This window comes from Streptopelia decaocto, assembly GCF_964273445.1.
Source record: "Streptopelia decaocto genome assembly, chromosome: 2".
In the NCBI taxonomy this organism is placed as follows: Eukaryota; Metazoa; Chordata; class Aves; order Columbiformes; family Columbidae; genus Streptopelia; species Streptopelia decaocto.
In genome coordinates, this window is record NC_138655.1 from 94,515,336 (window position 1) to 94,536,993 (window position 21,658).

A 21,658-nucleotide genomic window follows, 5' to 3' on the forward strand; every position below is an offset into this window, starting at 1 on the left:
GAGGGAGGTTCAGTTCTGCTCAGTTTGCCCTTTCCTGGCTCCTTTCTGGGTAAGCTTTTAAAGACATATAATACATTCCATTCTTGTCAATATGAACCAACTGACTTTGGGAGCTTAAACCCTTTCAGTATTTTTTTGTGTAGGCAAATTTCCTTGATTTATTCTGCAGTTGGGAAAAGTCTCGTTTTCCCAGTGTCTGAGGCACTTTTTGTTTTATACAGAGTCTGAGAAGTTTCCACTGATGCCAACACTGGAGGATAATGTGGAGGTGCCATTTAGGTTTGGAGTTAAGCCCACCAACTACCTACTCATCACAAAAAAGTAGATTTGTCTTTATTTTTTTTTCCCACCCTGTTTTGTAACCCTAATTACATGCTTTTGGTATTTCTTTTATCAGAACCAATATATCATAAAACTGATCATTTTTAACAGCACACTGCATGCATGGAACTGACATATGTCATAAAATGGATTAGTAACCTTTGGTGACCAAAAACCATTGAAAAGAGGGTCACAGATAAGAAGAGTGTTTGTCAGAAGCTATTTGCTCTGCTAGAGCCCGCGTGGGCTTGGAACAGCTGCCCTTTTTGGAGTGGTATGAGAAGTTCGGTTGCACATTAAATTTGCTCAGCGTGTTGTCCGAGGCTGCGTAACAACAGCCACTCCCAGCCAGACCAAAAGCCCGCACAGGCAGCCACGATAAAAGGCCACAGTGGGTGGCCAGAGAAAAAAAGTGAGGTAGGGTCCTGCTGGCTGGCAGCTCAGGGACCTCCCGAGACAGGGCCAGGTACATGCTTCTCTTCCATACAGCACTGAAATACACTAGAGAAGTATTCTAAGACAGACTTCCATTTGCTTTTGACCTGCTGCCTAATAATTTCTTTTAATGTCGCTTTCTTTTGGTGTTTTGAAAGCCAGCAAACATTTGTATCATCATCATCACCCTGCCACTTGCAATCTGGTCTTACTATCACATACGTCTCCTGGTCATTAATTTTCCAGGCAGAGTAGTCCTCTTATATTTAAAGCAGAAGCTAATTCATACCTTTGATCACCAATCTCTGCTGTGCTTTTGCTAGTTCCTCTATATTCCTTTTGCAATTAGGGGCTCAAAACTGAGCAAGTATTCAAGCCAAGGCCATACCAAGAGCCCGCGCAGTGCCATAACAATGTTTTTCCTTTGTTCTTTATTCTCCCCTTGCAATTCTTAACATTCATTTTTTTAAACCTCCCCAGAGTGCTCAGCTGGGAGCTCCACAGGAATCCAAAGGCCTCTTTTCTCAGGAGCAACAGCTCATTCAGAGCCCATCGCTGTGTCTGCTAATTTGGATTATTTTTTTAAATTTATCAACACTGAACTTCATCTACCATTTTCTCACTCAGTCAGTAGCATAAAATCTTTCTGTATCACCTCATAGCTGTAATTTTTGCAGTCATTACTATTAATATCCTCAGTATAAATGATTCATTTTGCTATTCACTTCCTTTCCTAGGTTATTTATGGACACGTTGAACTGTACGGGTCTTAGCAAATTCCTGAGGAGCACAGAAAGAGACCTCCCTCCAGGATAAACACTGACCGTTTGTTCCCATCCTCTGCTTCTCTTTGAATCAGTTATTTTTTTGGTGCATGAACTTTCCCTCTCAACCTGTGACAGGTTAATTTCTTTAAGAGCCTTTCTGAGGAACCTCCCCAAAAGGCATCCAGAAACGCTTACAGACTCTGTCACAGCTGGTTCTCTTTCGTTCATTCACCCTTCCCAAAGTTTCACGGCGTAGAGGGCACGTCCTTGCTACAAAAGCCATGTTGACGGCCCTGGCATCATTTTTTTTACATTTATTTTTAATTTGGGCCTTCAGGAGTTGTTCTTTGAAATCTCTTTTTGGTCTGCCATTTTTGTGTATTTATATGTTATCTTGCTGGAGTGGCTGTTTTACTTGCATTTTAGTCTTCTGGACACAAAAAGGATTGTTTGGTCTCATTTCAGACAGAGTCCTTTCTCCTGGTGTCCAGCCATGCCACGTTCAGTTGAAGCATGCCTTCTGAAACTTTTTTTTTGCTAGGCAATGTGCATGTGTTGTGAGCCTCTCACACAGCATCTTTAAACAATTTCTATGCTGCACGCACACATTTAACCCTCCTTTCTGCGTTCTCAATTTCACAAGCTTCCTTGGTTTTACGCAAGGGTATCTTTCGAAATGAAACACCACGGTAGTGGATATTTTGCGTTTTACTGCTCTTTCGAGGTTCTTAAATCTCTGCTCACCATCCCAGTGCAGCTATTTGATAGCGATGTTTTGACCTGGGCTCCACCATTGCTGAGAGGCGAGACGAGAGTTTCCTCCCCTCACATGGATTTCCCGAGCAGCTGCTCCCTGAAGCCATTTCGGTTCTGGCATCACACCCCAACACAACTGCTGTCCTAGCTGTGGGGAGCAGGCCAGCATTTCCCAGAATCATTGTGTATTCTGTCTTCATGGGTTTTCTCATCTCCTTCGGTACAACACAGGCCATGCCCACACACCACGGAGTACGGCAATGCAGAAGGAGCGGCCGTGCAGAGCGATACAGCTGATGCTGGAGGACTCCAACACCCACGGGACGCCCGTGTGAAAAGCCAAGGGCTTCACTCCAGAGCAGTCCAGCCTGGTCCTGCGGCCACTCCATCACTGCTTTGGTGTTTGGAGGACATAAAGTGCACTTCTGGAGCGCCTTCTCCTGTTTGGTTTCATCTGAAAGCAACCCAGTCTGCTCAGGCTCGCAGAGCACTGTGTTTTTTACCACGGAGCCATAACTGTGTGGGGTTTTAAAAGCACATTTCTCACCCAAACTAAAACTTGAGGGGGGATACATATAAAGTCCCTGCCAACATCTTGGTTGGACAGTCAGGAGCACAGTGCTAATACCGTGATTTTCCTATTTAGGACAGGAAGATCAGTGCACAGAGATTCCGTCACTGGTGACAAAATTAAACCTGGCTTATTTGGCCCATAACCTCTCTTCTGTGTGCAGCAGTGCTGCTCCAACAGGGTGACTAACTCCATCTTTCCTGTGTAATTCTTCCTCTTGTATCACGATACCAGTGAGTCTCTTCTTTCCACCAGGTTTCTGGTAGGCCCTATACCACCAAAGCTCTCCTTTAAGACCAGACTCTCCTCCTCATTTCCAAACCTCTAGACCAGTGTAATTTAGTCCAATTTTCTGTTTTCCTGTTTGCTAAAGGAGTTTTACTGATTTTGCCCAATATCTTATTTGAGGAATACGGAGCTACCCCTTTGCCATTCCAAACACAAATTCTTCCACACCTGTAAAACTTCTCCTCATCCTTTGTTTACAATTTCAAGGGCTCTTAGGGTGTTTTTTAAAAGCCAGCGATCTCGTTCTTCACATGGTTTAGGTGAAACCTGCCTGTGCCTTTACACAGGCCTTATACAAAATCCCTTTATCCCAACAATTATCCCAACTCCTTATAAACTGGAATCAATGCAATTTCAAAAGCAGAATTTCATTTTTCCATATATTAAAGAAGACTGAGCAGTCATTCAATACATGAAACAACATCGTTTAGTAATATAAAGAGAGTCACTATAAAAAAAATCAGGTCACAGTATCACAGAATGCAAACAGAGTTAGTGTATCAAACAGCTGAAAACTCTCAATATTGCTGTTGAGAAGGGACAGAGAAGAAGGTACAGGTTAACAGTCCAAAAGGGGCATCTTGCTCGTTACCCTGAACGTCTCACGGCCTTTAAAAATGGCAAAGTGCCTCGTTAAAGTGAAGGAACCAAGGAAGAATTTCCAAAATTTAAGGGAGGCAGGAACATAGGATAGTCTGAGGAAAGAAGATGGGGAACGAATACAAAAAATTTAAAGAAAAAGAAAAAAGAAAAAGGGGGAAGGAAAATAACAATACAATAGGTGTTTCCAGAGTTATTTTGATATAAACACATATCTGTGGTTTCTTGTAACGTTTGTGAGAGCTGTGACTTCAATTTCCAAGGTAGGTTACCAGTGCAAAGCTCTTAAAAATGAATCAAAAGAAACTGTTCTTCAGGATTTGAGGCACCAAGAAGAGCTTTTTAATTGCTGCATAGTGATTTTTGTCTCTTACAGGAGTGGCATTTTCACAATATCAAACAAATGTTCAGTAGAGCAATAAATACAGCATATGGAGTTAATATAATTGTGTACCTTCAGACAGAAAAGGTTAGCTCAGGATTCTCATTCCTTACCTACACACATATACAATTCCCACCTTCCCCCCAAATAAATCTGTAATAAAATAACCTTTTATTTCAAACTAAGTTAATATACAGTTAGTATAACCAGGCAGGAAGAATTTCGTTAACCCTAAAGAACCAAAACCTAGCTGTGGACATATTACATTTCATTACTTACTATCCGCTTGATCTGAGGCTGTAAATTATAATATACTAGTGGCTTAGCTACAAAACACTACCAAAATATCATCTGTAACTCATAGTGTATTTGAAGAGGTTGAGAACACAACTGGTGACATATATTCTTTGTCCAAAACCACAGAAATGTAGCCAAAATCACGGTGACTGGGCAATTCACCCGTTTGTTTCTGCAGACAACCTGCCTTAGTTGTGTGAAAAGGGAACAAGAAGGTTTTTTTATTTACAGCTTAGTATTGAATGGGCTGGTCAGTGAACCGAAGGATTTTCAAGTCTATTAAAGTTGAAATTGCCCTGATCAACAACTTTTCCTGAATGAAAGGGCAGAGAAAGACAAGCAATACAGCTGTGAGTATTAACTGACTCTGCCTATCATAGGAGCTAACAAGCACAGTTATTCAGATATTTGCACCTGAGATTCTAATGGTTCTAGAAAACATCACTTAAAAAAAATTAGTAAGCATAATACAATACACTATCATTAGCTCTGAAGGGATTTTTGAAAAGCTTCCTCGCAAACTGGTCTTCAGGCATAACAAATCTCCTGAATATTTCAAATATACAGAAGTTTTTAGTTCTCAATTATTAACTCGGTTGCTTTTCTGAAAACACTGCATCGTCTTATGTCTTGCTGAACTTTTTCGCCTCTTTTTTTTTTTTTTCCTTTTTTTTTTAATTTAACAGTCCACAAAAATAGATGTAGTTGTACTAGTCTCACAACCCTATCAATCCTGGAATGTCTGGTTTGCTGTCGTTTTAGATGGCAGGGCCGTGAATCCATTTAAACTCCTTTTTTCTCAACTTACCTTGGCTGTTTTAAAACCCATACTTGTCCACTGGGTGGTAGCAAAGTGCACCGTTTCAGAAACACTATAGCCACAACACACTTTAGACACAAAGGATCCAGGAAAACAGACAACAAACTGCCCGCTCTGCTGTACAGTACGGTGCACCCTGATCCCCTCCTTACACAAGATTTCTGGGGAGATCTAGAAAGACATAAAGCAAAACAAACAAACAAAATCAGAATTTTCTCTTACAGCTCGATCCCCTTCATGGCAGAGTACTGCCACGGGCTACTTGCAGAGAAAAGCTGCGCTCTGCTAACAGCTCGGCTCCGCTCGCTTTCTCTCTTCCCTTCTGCTTAGTGTTTGGAGCGAGAATTACAGATTCAGCTCTCTTGAAACCACCACTTTAAACCTTCACGTGCCAAACAATCTCAAACACAAAGCCTCAAAACAATACTATCTACTACTACAGAAAGTAACACAGGCCATTCAGTTTTCCATCTAGATCTTTTCAGACAGACTTGGCACTGAATCCGCCTTCCTACTACACTTCTGTTAAAGATGTTACCATGGATGGCTGAGGGAGCTGTTTTTGTTATGGTGTGCCAAATTTACACTTAAATGCATTAAATTGAAATTGTTATCCATCAAATAAATACGGGAGACAAAAATACTTTGAAATCCTTTGAAGTGTTAGGCTTCTCATATCCATGCTGGATATGTCAATCATGGCTGATTAATTCATTACAAAACACTCTGTGAGGTTAAATACATTATGGACAATATTAAAAATAGACATTGATTGCATTACCACATTTATTTTTATTTCAACATTTGAGCATATGAGCCTTGTTAGAAAAACGCCATGTGGGTAAATGCTGCACGTAGAAAGCAGCCAGATCTCAACAACAGCCTCTGCATCATTGTAGTGTGAGAAATAACAAAAATAAATCCCCAAACAACCAGCCTTCTGATTAGCCCTGGGTTCTCAAATGGGAATACCTCTCCCTGTGTTAACCTACCATTACATTACTTTCAAGCATTTCCAGCCCTGGAGTGCCATTGGCTTGCAGCAGGGTATGTACCACATCATCAAGTTTGTTCTCCTCCGCAGCAGGAATGCAATACCTGTTGTTTTGTCAGAAGAAAAAGAGAAAAATTTACTGTGGAGTAAATAAAGGTCCACAGCTACACGATAACAGGCAATTCAGATCAGGACTTTGATTAAAAGAAAGAAATTAAACACAGGCTTTCCCACACCATTCTTGCTAAAACACTGACGATTCATAGAAAGCTGTTTATTTAGACTCAGTCTGATGGTGTTCACTAGATGCTGAAGGACACAAAATCCCCAAAACAGAAATGTGAGCACTCCGTGCTCTGTAGAATCGGAGGAGGCAAGTCAGCAATAGAATGATGTTCATTTTAACAGCACAAAACCAGCTAATTACGTGCAGGAGTTTGTACCTCATGAGCACCAATATATGTTCTGTTCTCTTTATCATAAATTGTTGTATTTATTACCGGTGCATCGACAAAAGGATCTTTTTATTTAATAATGTTTTCTGCTTGTAACAATCAAGAAACCACAAATCACCTTTACTGTTAGTACACAAAGTATCCTAAGACCTTCCTCCCTCGCTTATTAAACAAATCCCACATCCCTCCTCTTCCTCGCAACAGAACAAAGACCTGACTAAGAACAGCCAAAGCAGCAAGAGAGATTCAAAACACGGCTGGTTTATGCCCCGAGCTGCACATCCTCCTCTCCTCTAGAAGCCAAAGAAGCTGCTCTCTCCTCTCTGTGCTCACTGCCAGCAGTGACGCAGAAATGACAAGAAATAACATAGAAATCTCAGGTTTTAGCTTCACACGCCCAGAGAACTGCTATTTTCCTGGATGCAGGGAGGCGATACGATGAGAATTCACCGCTAGTCTTGCTTGCACCCTGACAGAAGGGTAATGGTTTACGTCCACCCAGGAGACACCCATTCCTGAGATCTGGTAGTTGGTACCTGACGACTACAAACTGAGCAGCAAAGCTTGGTGGGAAACAATGCAAATCCTGGTATTCCCACATCTGCCCTGAGTTGCTGCCACACTGGGCTTTATCTGCAGCATTACTTGATTTGCATTCATTATGCTCAGGCAAATAAACAGCATCTCCAGATTTACTCTTACTTATTTCCGTTCATTTTAAGCAGTCAGACTGCAGCCTGGCGCCCATCTGCCCCAACCCAAGACACATGCACACACACAGAGCCATTTTTCCAAACTTGGCAACAAGACAATGAATCTGGAAAGATTCTGGGTAAAGAGTGCAGTTTTCTTGTCATTCATCCGATCTCTCCACCAATTTCATAAAGTGTTCTGCTGGCCTTACAGACTTTGTCAGGATATTTGCTTATAATGTGCGCTAATATTAACTCCATATGCATCATACAGACACTGTTTGCTGAGTCTGTAGGAGGCTGTATTTGCTGAGATTTGAAGGTCTCCTTACTGCTCACTGTACTGATGATGATTTTGACTTGTCTTTGTTGATCTTCAAGCCAAGAACCAGAAGAGATGACATTATCTACTCATACAGCTCACTGTAGCCACAACACGGGCTCTAATGAGCTGGCTGCTCAGGGGTACATAGACTGACTCCTGGCATAGATATTGACAACGATTAAGACCTTGCTCATAAATCCTAAGGTTACAGAGAGGTGAAGTGGAAGAACCTCGTCTTGGTAAGGATCAAGTCACAACGGCAATTTTAAATGCATGCTGTGTATCGAATACGTTGCAGTACCTGTGTTGCTAACAGTGACAGCTGCAGAACAGCTGGAGTATTACTCTAGTTGCACTATAGTAACAGGTTTTAAATGGTGATGACAATATTTTAAATTCAAATCCAGAATGCAACAGAGTCCACTCTAATTTTAGAGTCAGAAAGCAAAGTGGGAGCAGTCAAAAGATTCAAGCATGCAGAACCTCACAAGCCGGGCCCAGGAAAAGGCCCAGGAAGGAGGTGTGAAGAGGAGGGTCAGCACAGAAGCCCCTGGGATCATCCAGCTACTGGCAGGACTGAGGGGAAGGGAGACCCTTTGCAACTGTGGATTATGCTGCAGTTTCACTCATTTGCAATTCTCCATGTACCTATAAAGATGGGAAGCGGGCAGCCACTATAGACTTCTGAGTGTCTCGAGCAGAATAAGATTTTCTTCTCTCTTTTAATGGGCACTGAGGATCCCTCCAGAATAAAAAGGTTAGATCACTGACCTCTGCCCTGCGTGAAAACTGAGTTCTCCCCTGCTTACCCTTCAGGAGATAAAACCTGAGAGATGAGAGAGTGACCTGAGTGATCCACAGGTAAATGAAACACTACTAATTTTAGTACCACGGGGATGTCTCCTTGGAAGAGAAGATGTCTGGATGCTGGGTGGACTTTGCAAGACAGAGGAGGGCTCCAGTACCCAGTGGCCTGCTTTGCTTTCGTTGAAGCAGCCACTGAAAACAATGCTGTCAGAGCTACTCAAGATATTGTGCCAGACCTACAGTTATTAAATTAAATCTTCTCCTCAATAAAGTTGGGTACTTCATTTCAATATTAGAAGGTGTAATAAGTTAATAATGAATGCTATAGGCCTGACACTGCAGCCTGGCAGCCCTGCCTAAGAACAGCTTTTACACACAAAGGAGTTTCACTTCTTCCTTCTTACGAGTTGTTCCTGTTTACTATCCATGTCCCATCAAGGCAATCATCACAAGTACACCTGAAGCTATGTACTTATGTGTATGAGTAAGCCCATCATGAAAAAGCAAATAGCTTCTTTGGTTTTATTCTTCTTGGCTTGGAAAAACAGGAATAGTAGCCTTTCCTAAAACTTTGGCTGGCTGCATTCAAGCCCTTAAAATGTCAAAAGGCACATTTTGACACACACAGTATGAAGAGTGGCCTCAGAACTTAATTAGAGGATTCCTGAATGTCTTCTCTGTGGAATTTACTGTCATTTAAAACTAGGTGAATGTCAGAGAGAAACAACTCACCTAAGGTCGAGGACAATGTAACTTGCTCAGCAATTTGTCCTGATAGTATATTATTATAAAAGATTCTGATTCACAGAAGAGGGAAAAGGAGCCATGAAATGCCCATGACAGAAAGTGACAAACTCTCAGGTCTGCAGCATAATCCAACATTTACCTTTACCCCTTGGCATGATCACATACAGAAAATTTCTCTCACTTAATATATTTAGAGAGAGGAGCTCCTGCTTTAACGTTTTCCTTCACAATTTCAAATAATTTTTCTGGGTCATGTGCTTTCCCAGTTTCAGCCGGGTCAGCACCCTTGAGACCAGCACCAGCTGAAAAATGCTGAAGTTTAAGGTAGAGGACAGAAGTACACACCCTGCATGTGAATCAAGAGCAGCTGACACTGCCACTGCCACCATGAGGACTCCTGGATGCAAAGGGGGACCTGCAGTCCTTCTCCGGGAGAGCCAAAGGCTCCTGCAGCTCAGAGTTCAAGAGGGGAACAGCTGGAACTGCTGAAAGGGAACCAGCTTCTCACCTTTGCAGGGGGACACCATTTAAATAACCTTTTCTTCTCCGTAAATTGCATTTTTTCTGCTCAAGAAATAAAGTTACATAGCTTATTATTCATTGTTCTCACTGATGATCCTCTTGGGTAATAACACCAATATCACAGGAAGGCGGCAGAAAGGCACGAGACACGCCAGCAGCAACTGCTTCCTCTAATCCCTCCATCAGCTGTTGCATTTCCATTGCAATCTAACTCATCAGTAATACATATGCACTGAATTCAGGAAGGAATCACCATGTTCAAAACCATTTATAAGTCTATTTGCATGATGTGCCTACAAAATGTGAAATGTATATAGCAACTAACTGGTGATGTCCACATCAAGACCCTAGAATGATGCGTGTAATCATATTAAAAATTATTACATATGATAATGAAAAATAATCTTTTGAGAAAAAATACTAGGTAGATACACAGTTCAAGGTATTTTGCGCAAAATAGGAGAGCAGTGCCCGTTTAGTCAGAGCATGGATTCAATCATTTTACAAGTGGCAATATGGAGCTGGCTTGACAAGTGTCTCTCTGACAGCCTAAAGAAAGCCCACCTTGACTAGCTGTCAGCTGGCTTCCATGGCAGGCAGAAACAGTTTATTGCTATTTAGCAATCTCAGAATAGAGCGTGGAAGATTAAAGTGAAACTTTCCTTCCAGGAAAGGGAGTTTCATCACTTATGCTTATACTACCTTTTCCTGTTAAAATTGTGATCACACACACTGGACCTTCTAGGCGAGATTCATTCATCCAAAAGGTACTACACAAGCTGCTGTCACCACCACCCTACAGACAGGCACTGCAGTGAAGGCGAAGAAAACAAAACACAGGAATACCTACCAAATGCAATCAGCACCAGTGTGTAAGTAGTCAATGTATGGAAGGTGATTTTGGTCTCGAGACCAGCATGAGGTAGAAAAGACCATGCCAATATTTAGCCAAGGAATTGTCACTCCTAAAACAAAGAGATTGAAAATGAGTTTTGAGTAACTGCGGTTTCTAATTACTAGACAGTTTGAGGGCACTTCAGTTGAAAATCTTGTCCTACTTGCAAGTTGACTCTTAAGTTTTAAGTCTTCCTACCAAATAGAGAATAATTTAACACACAGAGAATAATTTAACAAATTTAGCTTTTTCCACTAACAAAATATCTACAGCTAATTACAGTGCCCTGGAACATACTTGTTTTCTAATAGCTGTAAAATTTTTTTATTCTTTAGAAAATCCACAAATACCCATAATTTGAGCCCAATGCCACTGATCAGAGGAGGTTGCTTCATGTTGTCAGGTGCAGACATACTTGTAAACATGTATCCTGTTTCCCAGCTGCTTAATACCTGCACAGGTGACTGAATTTTGCTTTCAGCTAACATTTCCAGCAATAAATTGAAAAGGTACATGTGCAGCTGGAGCACTCATGACAATTCATTTGGAAAACTCATGTGCTGTTTCCCCCAGCGCTAGAGCCTACGTTTGCAAGTAAGGAGGCTGCACGGCTCTGTCCTTCATCGCTCCAACACAAAGTAAGAACACAGATGTACTGGCAATACCAGAAAGGGGTACTGCAAGCACAACCGTTTCCTCCCAGGTATACGGTCTCAACTATTAATTAATTCTTAATTGCATGCCTGCTTTCATTCCTTTAAATACCATCTGCTATGTACAACCACATGTCTACCCAGTCAGCTGGCAAACAGAGGGGCCAGAAAGAGGCAGAAGACTTTGGTGACTACACCACCACATTGAGAAGACACTTAGACCTGCTGGAGATATAGAAGAGAGACTTGCTTACCAGGCACAGCACCAAGATGTCGCAGGATGGATCCTGTATTATTAGGAAGGACTGTGAGGTTCCACCCATGCCTGTTCAAGGGGCGACACAGAGGCAGACACACGTCAGCACCGAATCCCCAGCACCACGCTGCCCTGCCAGCCTCGTGCTCCCACCTCCGCTCACCCCAACAGGGCAGCTGGCACAAGTCAACAAAAATGGGTAGATCTGGTGATCCTACCTTGAAAATGGTTCAGATTTTCCCACGGGAAAGCCGCTCCCGTGGGTGTTGGTATCTACTTTTCCACAATGCACTGCTACGTGGCAATCTTTCTGTTCCACTAACCGCCAGTATTCTTGCTATAGTGAGAGAAAGCAGAAACGCATTTTTAAGTCACCGAACAAGACTTCTGTCATTAAAATATAAACCCCAGAAATTTACAGGGCTTTCGTGACTTCAGTGTAATCCAACACGAAACACTGCTTGAAAATAAGAATACAAATGCTTAGAAGTGACAATGAGTTGGAAAGACAGACCTTCTTGGCTCCTGTCCTTCAGCACAAGACAGATTAAGACTTCTTTCTCTCCCTCAATTGATCAACACCTTTATTAAAGATGTCAAAAAATTTTAAAAGGAAGAATCAGTAACCATCTCTACCTAACCATTTATTTTTCTTCCACACCAGACAGCCTTAAACTGCTCATAGTAATGCCCCCATGTCAACTATACTGAATCTCCACACTTAATCCTCTGAAATAAAAACTTTTACCACCTCTTATGTTGGTCTCACCTCTACTTCGGCTACTGTAGGCTCCTTCGTGAAGCACATGTTCATGATGTTTCTTGCTGTTCGGTAGAAGGTTGTTAAAGAAACAGACCTACCCTGTGGAAAAAGAAAGTAAAATTAAAAGCGAAAATAGAAAAATGCGCCTCTATTCCTCTTGGCTTCACTCTTTTCCTTACATACTGAATACTAGATCAAGACGAGGGAAAGAAGACAATGTCTCCAGAACACATGTGGGTCTAAAGCTCATTCCTTATCTGAGGGAAAATATCTCGAAAGATAAAAGAAATTCACAATGAATCACCAAATCAAACATCTAAAAGGCCAACTGTGTGTTCCCAGCAGGCCATGTACACTGCTTTGTCCAGCACGATGCTCTGTGTTTGATAAAGACAGAAGATGGACATGGCCCAGCTTTCTATGACAGTTGCAAGGGAAACAGTAGGCAACCCTACCTGGATTTTACAATCAAATCCCATATGTGATCAAAGGACCACACTCTATGCAGAGAAACAGGTGAAAAACTTGGGAAATTCACAGAAACATTCAGCATCAAACTAGTGTTGTATATGACCGAACTGCATCACAAAAAGTAGAGTTTATTGAGATTACTGTAGTTACTTGCTTACAAAAACTAGTTATGCTCAATTCAATAAAAGCAGTTCAAATGCAAGGAACCAGGACCTGTTATTACAAGGCTCAGAAAAGTAAAACATGGTAAAATGGCCACATGAGCGCACCTTTCTCAGCACTGCTGCAGGAGCTGTATGACAAGACCATCTGACTTGGTTTTCTGCTTGAACTCTACCTAAGTTTCTGCATACCTCTTTTCACACATAACCAGATGCTCTGGGAAGCAGAAGCCCCTGAAGGCTTTGAAGGCAGGAGCACAACAACACACTTGCTCCTTTCAGCCCAGACATACTGGTATGTCCAGACAGGGACCTAATCTACTCCAGGGCAGAAGAACCATGCTGGGAAGCCGTGAGAGCCGGCAAGGCCACGCTGGCTGCTGTGGCTGGGCTGCTTTGTGGCCATTGCTGCAGGCAGAGACTTCAGCATCGCTCTGCAAGCGTGACGTTGAAAATATCTTTTCCCTCTCACCAGATCTATCGCTCCTTCCTCCAACTCCCACCGTGTCCACTGGTTGCCCATCTGAGTAACCACAGATTTAAAAACTCCACATAAATGAACATTTTATTACTCGGACTATTACCATTCTAGTTTGCCAATTATGAAACAGATCTGCCAAACCACCTCAGTCTTTTCTTGTGCTTAATTTATAGGAGAACTATGCCCAAGGGTAAACCAGAAACAACTCTATGAGCATCTTTTCCCCTAGAGGCCAAGTCTATCACTTTGCCATGCTCTTATGGCTGTAACATTGTCACTTTTTTAATTGAATGCAGCGTAATTAGCTGCAGCAAAAAAGTTTGCGAAATGCCCAGGGCCTGGGGCCCTCTGATTCCCATAAAGCTCAGAGCTGGATGCTCCACGATACAATAAGCAATTTCCATCATCTTTTAATGCCCTCATGAATCATTTATTGAGGCAGCCTTTACAACAAAACCTCTCGTAAAACGCGGGGCCCGCACCAGCGGTCGGCACACGTGAACACGGACTTCACCGCTCACAAACCAACACGCGCTCTGCAGCAGCCTCCTCATTTCAGTTACTTGCCTCTTCCTCTCACCACAGAAAAATAAGACTAAGAACTCATCTTCCAAGACTGACCATGTCCTTTCAATTTTCTGATATGCAGCAAGTAAGAAAAAAGAAAGTAGAAAACCTGAACAGCTTAGCCCTTTAAAACTGCATATATCCTCTTCTTCCTCTGTCAAGAATTTGGCATCTTTTTAGTCTCCTAAAACTTTTTGGTTGGTTTTCTTAATCTGAGGGATAATGTAAAATTTTCTGATGCCAACTCAGAAAATAATTTAAAATCCTGTAATGGAGCATTTTAATCAGAACACAAGATGAACTGCTGAAGAGTAAAACATCCTTGTCAAAGCTTTCAAAAATATCTCAACAGTTCAACAACTGTCATGGGAGCAGAGTCTCTGTTGCTGCAACAATATGACACAGGAAGGTTTAAGGAATAAAATTGCTTATTTCCTCCGCCGATTCTTCTCCATGGCCTCTGTGTTGGTCATGAGAGCCCACTCCGAGCAACACCACCACCTCCAAGCCTGGAGGGAAGGCACAGAGGACACTGCAATGTGTTAAAGACATTAAAGCAACCATAAATAGGGGCAGAAAACAGAGACTAGGAGTAAAGAATCACAGAATCATATATTCATTTTGGTTGGAAGATACCCTCAAGATCATCAAGTCCATCCATCAACCTAACTCTGGCACTAAACCGTGTCCCTAAGAACCTCGTCTATTAAAACACCTCCAGGGATGGTGACTCCACCGCTTCCCTGGGCAGCCTGTTCCAATGCCTGACAACCATTTCCATGAAGAATTTTTTCCTAATATCCAATCTGAACCTTCCCTGGTACAACTTGAGGCCCTTTCCTCTCGTTCGATCACTTGCTACTTGCCAGAAGCAAGCAAGCGCACCCTGCAGCACACACTTAAAAGCACAACAGGCCTTATGGCCTGGAAAGGAGTAACACTGAAAATAATTTGGGAGCCCTGTCAGAAAGTCAGCCAAACACAAAGGCGATTTACGCTAACCTTGACATGCGATACGGTGGGAACTGATCCAGGAAGACTGGATGTCTTTCTCTAAAAATGCGTTCCAGCTCAAGCACATGCTGACTGCAGAAATTACTGTCTGAAATCCCAAATATATGGTCTTTTTGGGGTCTGAAACACATACTTCATTCATGGCCTAAACTGGACTACAGCCATATGATTATGGTGTTCTCCACCAGCCCTCAATCTATTGACCTGGGCATTTATCAGAGAGGTGTGGGGGGGTGTGTCTTATTTTTAATTAGAATTAGCAATGTCCTTTAGAAAGGAACCATTACAATCCCATCATCTGTGGAAACTGCAACATGAGGACATGTTCTGTTAAACTAATTTCAGATTTTCTCAGAAACATACTAATAGGTAAAGAACACTGTCCCCTCCACAGACACACACACACAAGGGTACCCTCATTCAAGAAAAACAGAAAATGCAGGATTAAAAGGCTTGTTTCATAAAACGCCAGAAAGTACTCTCTGCTTAAATCCATAAGCCAGCACCACCTTACCTAAAGCCTACTGATTAACTGCAGTCATTTTAAAAGTCTTGTGGGTTACTCTGATGCATCAGGATTGCTGCATAATTTCTTATTTCTACATTTTGAGGCTTGCTCTAAGTGACGTAAACAGTTCTCACGCCTCAGTCCTTCTACAGGACTTTCCCCCCAGTGCTGTGAAAATGAAGCTACGCACCTCCCTCTGCACTCAGACTGACCAGGCGTCCCACAGAGCGCCCCACAGCAGGGATCTCTCCAGAAACCCTCCGCAGAATCGCTTCCACCTGTTTACTCCCCGCCACAGATGAGCGTGGGACAGGACTCAAATGAGCAAGCTCCGGTGGCCGGGAAGCCACTGGCACCAGGGTGGGCACCCAGAGGTGCTGCCTGAGCAGCTCCACGTGCTGCAGCTGCTTTGGAGGGTGGGGAGAGCACCAGCCTGCAGGCTCAGCCGTGCTCATCTCTAACAGCTCCTGTGCTCGGAACAGAAATATTAGGGTGGTGCAAAAGGAACTGCTGTTTTTGCATTGTTGAAATTTGCTGTTTGATACTGGAATCCATTCTTAAATAAATGTGGTTATGTTATACACCATTCTCATGCGCTTTTCTCGCTTCATGTTTTTTTGCTACTGACTTATTACTTGCTGTTTATTTTACTATTACTGTATTCTATGGAAATGATGTTAGACAAAAAACAAACTGGAATGATTTTCGTATTCGAGTTCAAAATGGGTCGTAAAGCAGCGGAGACAAGTTGCCACATCAACAACACACTTGGCCCAGGAACTGCTAATGAACCCAAAGTGCCATGGTGGTTCAAGAAGTTTTGTGAAGGGGACAAGAGCCTTGAAGATGAGGAGGTGTAGTGGCCGGCCACTGGAACGTGACAATGACCAATGGAGAGCCATCATCGAAGCTGATCCTCTTACAGCTACATGAGAAGTTGGAGAAGAACTCAACATCAACCATCAAGTCATTCAGCATTTGAAGCAAACTGGAAAGGTGAAAAAGCTCAACAAGCCTCAGGAGCTGACTGAAAAACAAATCATCATTTTGAAGTGTGATCTTCTCTTATTCTATGCAACAAGAATGAACCATTTCTCATTCAGACTGTGACGTGCAACAAAAAGATGATTTTATATGACAACCAGTGACGACCAGCTCAGTGGCTGGATCGAGAAGAACCTCCAAAGCACTTCTGAAAGCCAAACCTGGACCAAAAAAGGTCATAGTCATTGTTTGGTGGTCTGCTGCCAGTTTGATCCACTACAGCTTTCTGAATTCTGGCAAAAACATTCCAGCTGAGAAGGATGCTCAGCAAATCAGTGAGATGCACTGAAAACCATAACACCTGCATCTGGCATCAGTCAATAGAAAGGGCCCAATTCTTCTCCGCAACGACACCTGACTGCACATCGCACAACCAATGCTTCAAAAGTTGAAAGAATGGGGCTATGAAGTTTTGCCTCATCCGCAATATTCACTGGACCTCTCGCCAACTAGCTACCACTTCTCAAGCATCTCAACAACTTTTTGCGGGGAAAATGCCTCTACAAGCAGCAGGATGCAGAAAATGTTTTCCAAGAGTTTGTAGAATCCTGAAACACAGATTTTTATGCTGCAGGAATAAACAAACTTATTTCTCATTGGCAAAAATGTGTTGATCATAATGGTTCCTATGTGTTTGAGCATAGTTATAATGATTTAAAATTCATGGTCCAAATATTTCTACCAGGTATTGTTGGACTCATACAGGGTCTGAGGCTGTCAGTACTACCAGTGCTTCTTGGGCAGCAGCAGCAGCAATTTGGGCGCTCTCAGCCTTTTGGAGTAAAGGCCTGAGGCTCAGCAGACTCAGGCTGGTTACACTTCCTGTGCTTCGCTTGCCTGCCTTTTTTTATTTTCTAAGTGTGATCAGGATACTTCTCACAAATCTCAGTCTTACTTTTTGAGTTACTTATCTTCTAAACTTTAACTTGGGACTTGCACTGGAAAAGAAGATGGAGGCATTTCCCCACCAAGTTTGAGATTGTTCACACAGCAGTCATAGAATCATAGAATCATTTTGGTTGGAGGAGACCCTTAGGATCACTGAGTCCAACCATAAGCTAACTCTAGCACGAAACCATGTCCCTAAGAACCTCGTCTAAATGCCTTTTGAACACCTCCAGGGATGGTGACTCCACCGCTTCCCTGGGCAGCCTGTTCCAACGCCTGACAACACTTTCTGTGAAGAATTTTTTCCTAATATCCAATCTAAACCTTCCCTGGCACAACTTGAGGCCATTTCCTCTTGTCCTATCACTTGCTGCTTGGGAGAAGAGAACAACACCCTCCATGCTACAACCTCCTTTCAGGTAGTTGTAGACAGCAATAAGGTCTCCCCTCAGGGGGTAAGTAGTATAAAATTTTTCATTTAACATCATTAAGCACAGGATATTAAGCACCAAAATGCCACTTCACCATTCACAGAAGCTGCTGTCATTAGATAAGCTTCTCTCCAACAGCAGCACTGCAAAGAGATTGCTTTTCATAGGTGGAATTGAGGCTGGAGACCCCGAGTAAAAGAATTTCTGTGCTGACAAATCGTAACAGGCTGCAAAAGAAACCTGAAGCAAGCTTTTAAAGCTGAAGTCATGAGCTCATGCAGTCCCTAAATAGCTTAACAATAAGCCACTTTGGGGTATCTGGCTTTATTTCCTGGTGATGCAAGTGAGATTGGAAGGGGAAGAACAGCATATTCCTATACTGGGCACAGACACTCAACACTACATTTCTCTCAGAGCACAGCTACACAATTCAGCACAACTCAAAATTGCACTGTGAGTTGCAGTGCCAAGTCCTGCTCCAGAGGAGGAGACTGCCAAATAAAATACTGCGAAAGAGTCAGCATTCCTTCGTAAATGGATGTACTTGATATGTGGAAGACTAAGTGTCCATGTGACTGTTAATGCTGAGCAAAATCTGGCACCCTGGATGAAAATATTGTTTGCACTTCAATTTGCCGTTTCTAAAAGTAGTAGTATTTCTAGTGATGTTAGTTTTGATGCGGAGCACTACTTCACTCAACAAGAGACTTGCAAGAATGAGAAACCAGAAAATTACTTTAAATGTCACTAGAAAATGAAAATAAAAACTGTGACTGCAAGTATAACTGGGCAGAGCTATTCAGGGAACCTCTTAAAAGGAGCTGAAGCATGGCAGAGCCCAATGCATCTCGTTATGACAATAACACCTTCCAGTTTTTCCAGACATCCTGCAAGAGCCAGGCAGATGAGGATAAAGCCACCAGACCGCCCAGCTGCAATAGCTGCTGGCTGCGCTACTTTGCGGGTGGCGCTGCAGCCCATCGGCTCCGCCGAGCCGTCTGGGTTTGCATCCAGATGCCAGCCAGACGACAGCACCATCAGTTCTGCAAAACAAAATCGTCAGAGCCCACCTCATTACCTTGTATATACACTTGTGTAAGTCGCTAAGGACTCCCTCTTCCTCCTCCTCATCCTCCTTTGTGGTCTCCTTTTCCTGAGCGAAGAGCCGCCGCCTGCCCGTCTTCAGTGGGACGTCGACCTCTTTTAACTTGTTGCGGAAGCCATTTTTGTGAACCACGCCGTTGATGAGTCCGTTTTTGGGCTCAAACCGGGGCAAGGAATGGAACCTGTAGGCATTCTCCGAATGTCCCTCCAAAGGTCCTTTCCTCTTCTCCAAGATTTCCTTTTCCAGCAAGACCTCCTTCTCCAGTTTCTTGTGCTCCTCGGGGGAGAGGGAGTCGTAGGAGAGCAAGTACTGGCAGTAGGCTTCTTGCAGCTTGGCCAGCCTGTCCTGTGCAGTTTTGGGGATGCGCAGCATGTCTGCCAGCTTGTTCCATTTCTTGAGGTCAGTCACTTGCTGCATTCCCCCCATCTCGTTGATCAGCTGGACGAAGCAGGCCAGGTCGAGCTCACAGCCTCCTGGGGTCCGTGTGTGCCAGGCAGCAGAGGAGGGGAAAGGGAAACACAGGACAAGGTTAGGAAAGCTGCAGGCAGCTCGCGTCAAGCATGCTGCCAGGCTGGGCACATTTGGGACGTGCCACCCGTGCAGCTCTGGCCACCTGGGCCCCAGAGCAGGATTGTCCCTGTCTCATATGCCTCCTGCTAAAGACAGGCATGTGGCACCATCTTACTAGCTTAATTCCTTCAGTAGATCATATTTTGCTATTTGTGATAGTTTTCCCAATGGTTATATTTGCTCTCCTCCTCAAGTTTCCTTCCCTTCTCTTCTCAGAGCACCCCCTGCTATCTCCTGACACCGGTCTTTCCCCAGTCATTACAGTCAGGGAGACAAGAGTTACCCAGCTATTTAAAATTCCACTACTCCCACCCTCCCATTGCCCATCACCAGTCCTGCATCTGGTTTATACCAGACAGAAGCAAAATAAGTATCGAGATGAGTACTGGAAATCTAAAAGACAAAAACCTATCCTTTCTGAAGGTGAAACATAGGTTATCTAATGTCTGCACAACACTTTGAGTACAGTTAGTTTTTAAAAGGACAACAGTAACATCATTAATTTCACTACAGGTAGACAAATCCTTAAAAAAAAACACAAGGGAGGAGGTGGGTTGTTTCGGGTTGGTGCCTGTAACTGCATAAAGAAGTTCCAGACACATTATTCTTTGGTTTGAGGCCATCCATATTTTATACTCCATTATGTTTTTGTATGTTTTAAGATGACTAGCACATTTCACACTCCAGTCAAAAAATAAAAATGGAGGATTATTCAAACTGCAGCATAAAAAGTAGCCAAATGGATGAAGAACAATAAAAGAAACATCATAAACACTCCCAAAACACAGAAATAAATCATCAGTAGAAAGAGTGAAGAAATGGACCAAAGACCACCTACGATGCAATAGGGCACTGCTGAAGGAAAAAAGAGAATTAATACAAAACTCGTGTCAATGTCGCTGCCACCGCATTGTCTCTCCTTCCCCTTTTTCTTTGAGAAAAGCAAAAAAACCATTACGCCATAGCCATTTCAGAACACTTAGAAATGCTATTGTACAACAGAGGAGTGCAAGAAGCAACGTTATGGTAAATATTTCCTGTCGGACACACAGCTACAGTGCATTAAGGGCCAGCTGTATCGTCTTGCTTGCTAGTGCAAGCAGTATTGCTTTCTTCAAACTCCCCTGTGCTGCACCTCAAAAGCTCCACAGGTGATCCCAGTTTTCCTTCTTCATCTGCTTTCCCCTCTGCCCAGCACTCGTGCCAGTGTGGTGCGGAGGGGGGCTCAGCGTGCAGTGTTTGGGGATGACAAGGGCCGTGCTGGGGGCAGAGCAGTGGCAGAGGCCGCTCACCAACGCTGCCCGTACAGCGCCGGGCAAAGGGGTGAAAAGAGGGGAAAGGTTTTTTGGATGCAGCAAAAAACAATGGTAAGGTTTTGAACAGCTAAAGGCAAAGCCATGGGGTAACAGATTTATCCAATTTAGTAATTTTTTTGGAAATGAAATAACTTTCAAGCTGGCCTCTATTACAGGCTGATACTTTTTTTGGTCTCCTGTTTTATATGCGCAGTTCACAAATAAGCTGAAGGCATAATTTAAGATGGCTTTCCATCCCTATAGATTCAGCAACCTGCATAAAGTTGCATAACATACTCCTAACCTCAAAAAAAGTGTGGTCCAGCTTTAATGTTATACATGTTCTCCAGAGGGACAAATAATGCACACCCAGCTCAAGGTCCAAGTTTCAACACTGTTTATGAGCTATTCAAGAAATGTGATTTTCTCCTGCATTATGGAATGATCACTCATAATCACTCCACAATATTAGAGCTCGAGTAGCACATCATTCAGTCAGAGCCTCACATATCTGGCAGTTCCTCCACAGGGCCAGCTACAGCTAAAGTTTACAAAATGGTCTCAATTATAATTCCATTTCACACAGCCACGGCTTTTGGAAGCATTTATATCTCAGGCTGATGTTTTCCAGGATTGGACTAAACATGTTGCTTAAACTTTCCTTGAAAGGCTGAAGAAAAATGGAGGGGAAAATGTAGAAAAGAAAAAAGGAGTTTTAATCCCATTAATAAGGTGCTTTTAGCAAAATGGCTTAAATATGAGACCTGATGTTATGCA

General features: G+C 42.9%; 1 protein-coding gene across 2 annotated transcripts in view; it reads right to left on the minus strand.

The window, feature by feature from the left end:
• Positions 1–21,658, minus strand: part of JARID2 (jumonji and AT-rich interaction domain containing 2) — a 228,380-nt gene that overhangs the window by 9,078 nt on the left and 197,644 nt on the right. For both annotated transcript variants that reach the window (XM_082046119.1, XM_082046120.1), the window contains exons 8-14: positions 18,990–19,489; positions 12,353–12,445; positions 11,802–11,920; positions 11,582–11,652; positions 10,630–10,744; positions 6,230–6,335; positions 5,226–5,408 (exon numbers count right to left, since the gene is read on the minus strand). In XM_082046119.1, the coding sequence (XP_081902245.1) occupies positions 5,226–5,408; positions 6,230–6,335; positions 10,630–10,744; positions 11,582–11,652; positions 11,802–11,920; positions 12,353–12,445; positions 18,990–19,489 (1,187 nt within the window). The remainder of the gene's footprint in view (positions 1–5,225; positions 5,409–6,229; positions 6,336–10,629; positions 10,745–11,581; positions 11,653–11,801; positions 11,921–12,352; positions 12,446–18,989; positions 19,490–21,658) is intronic.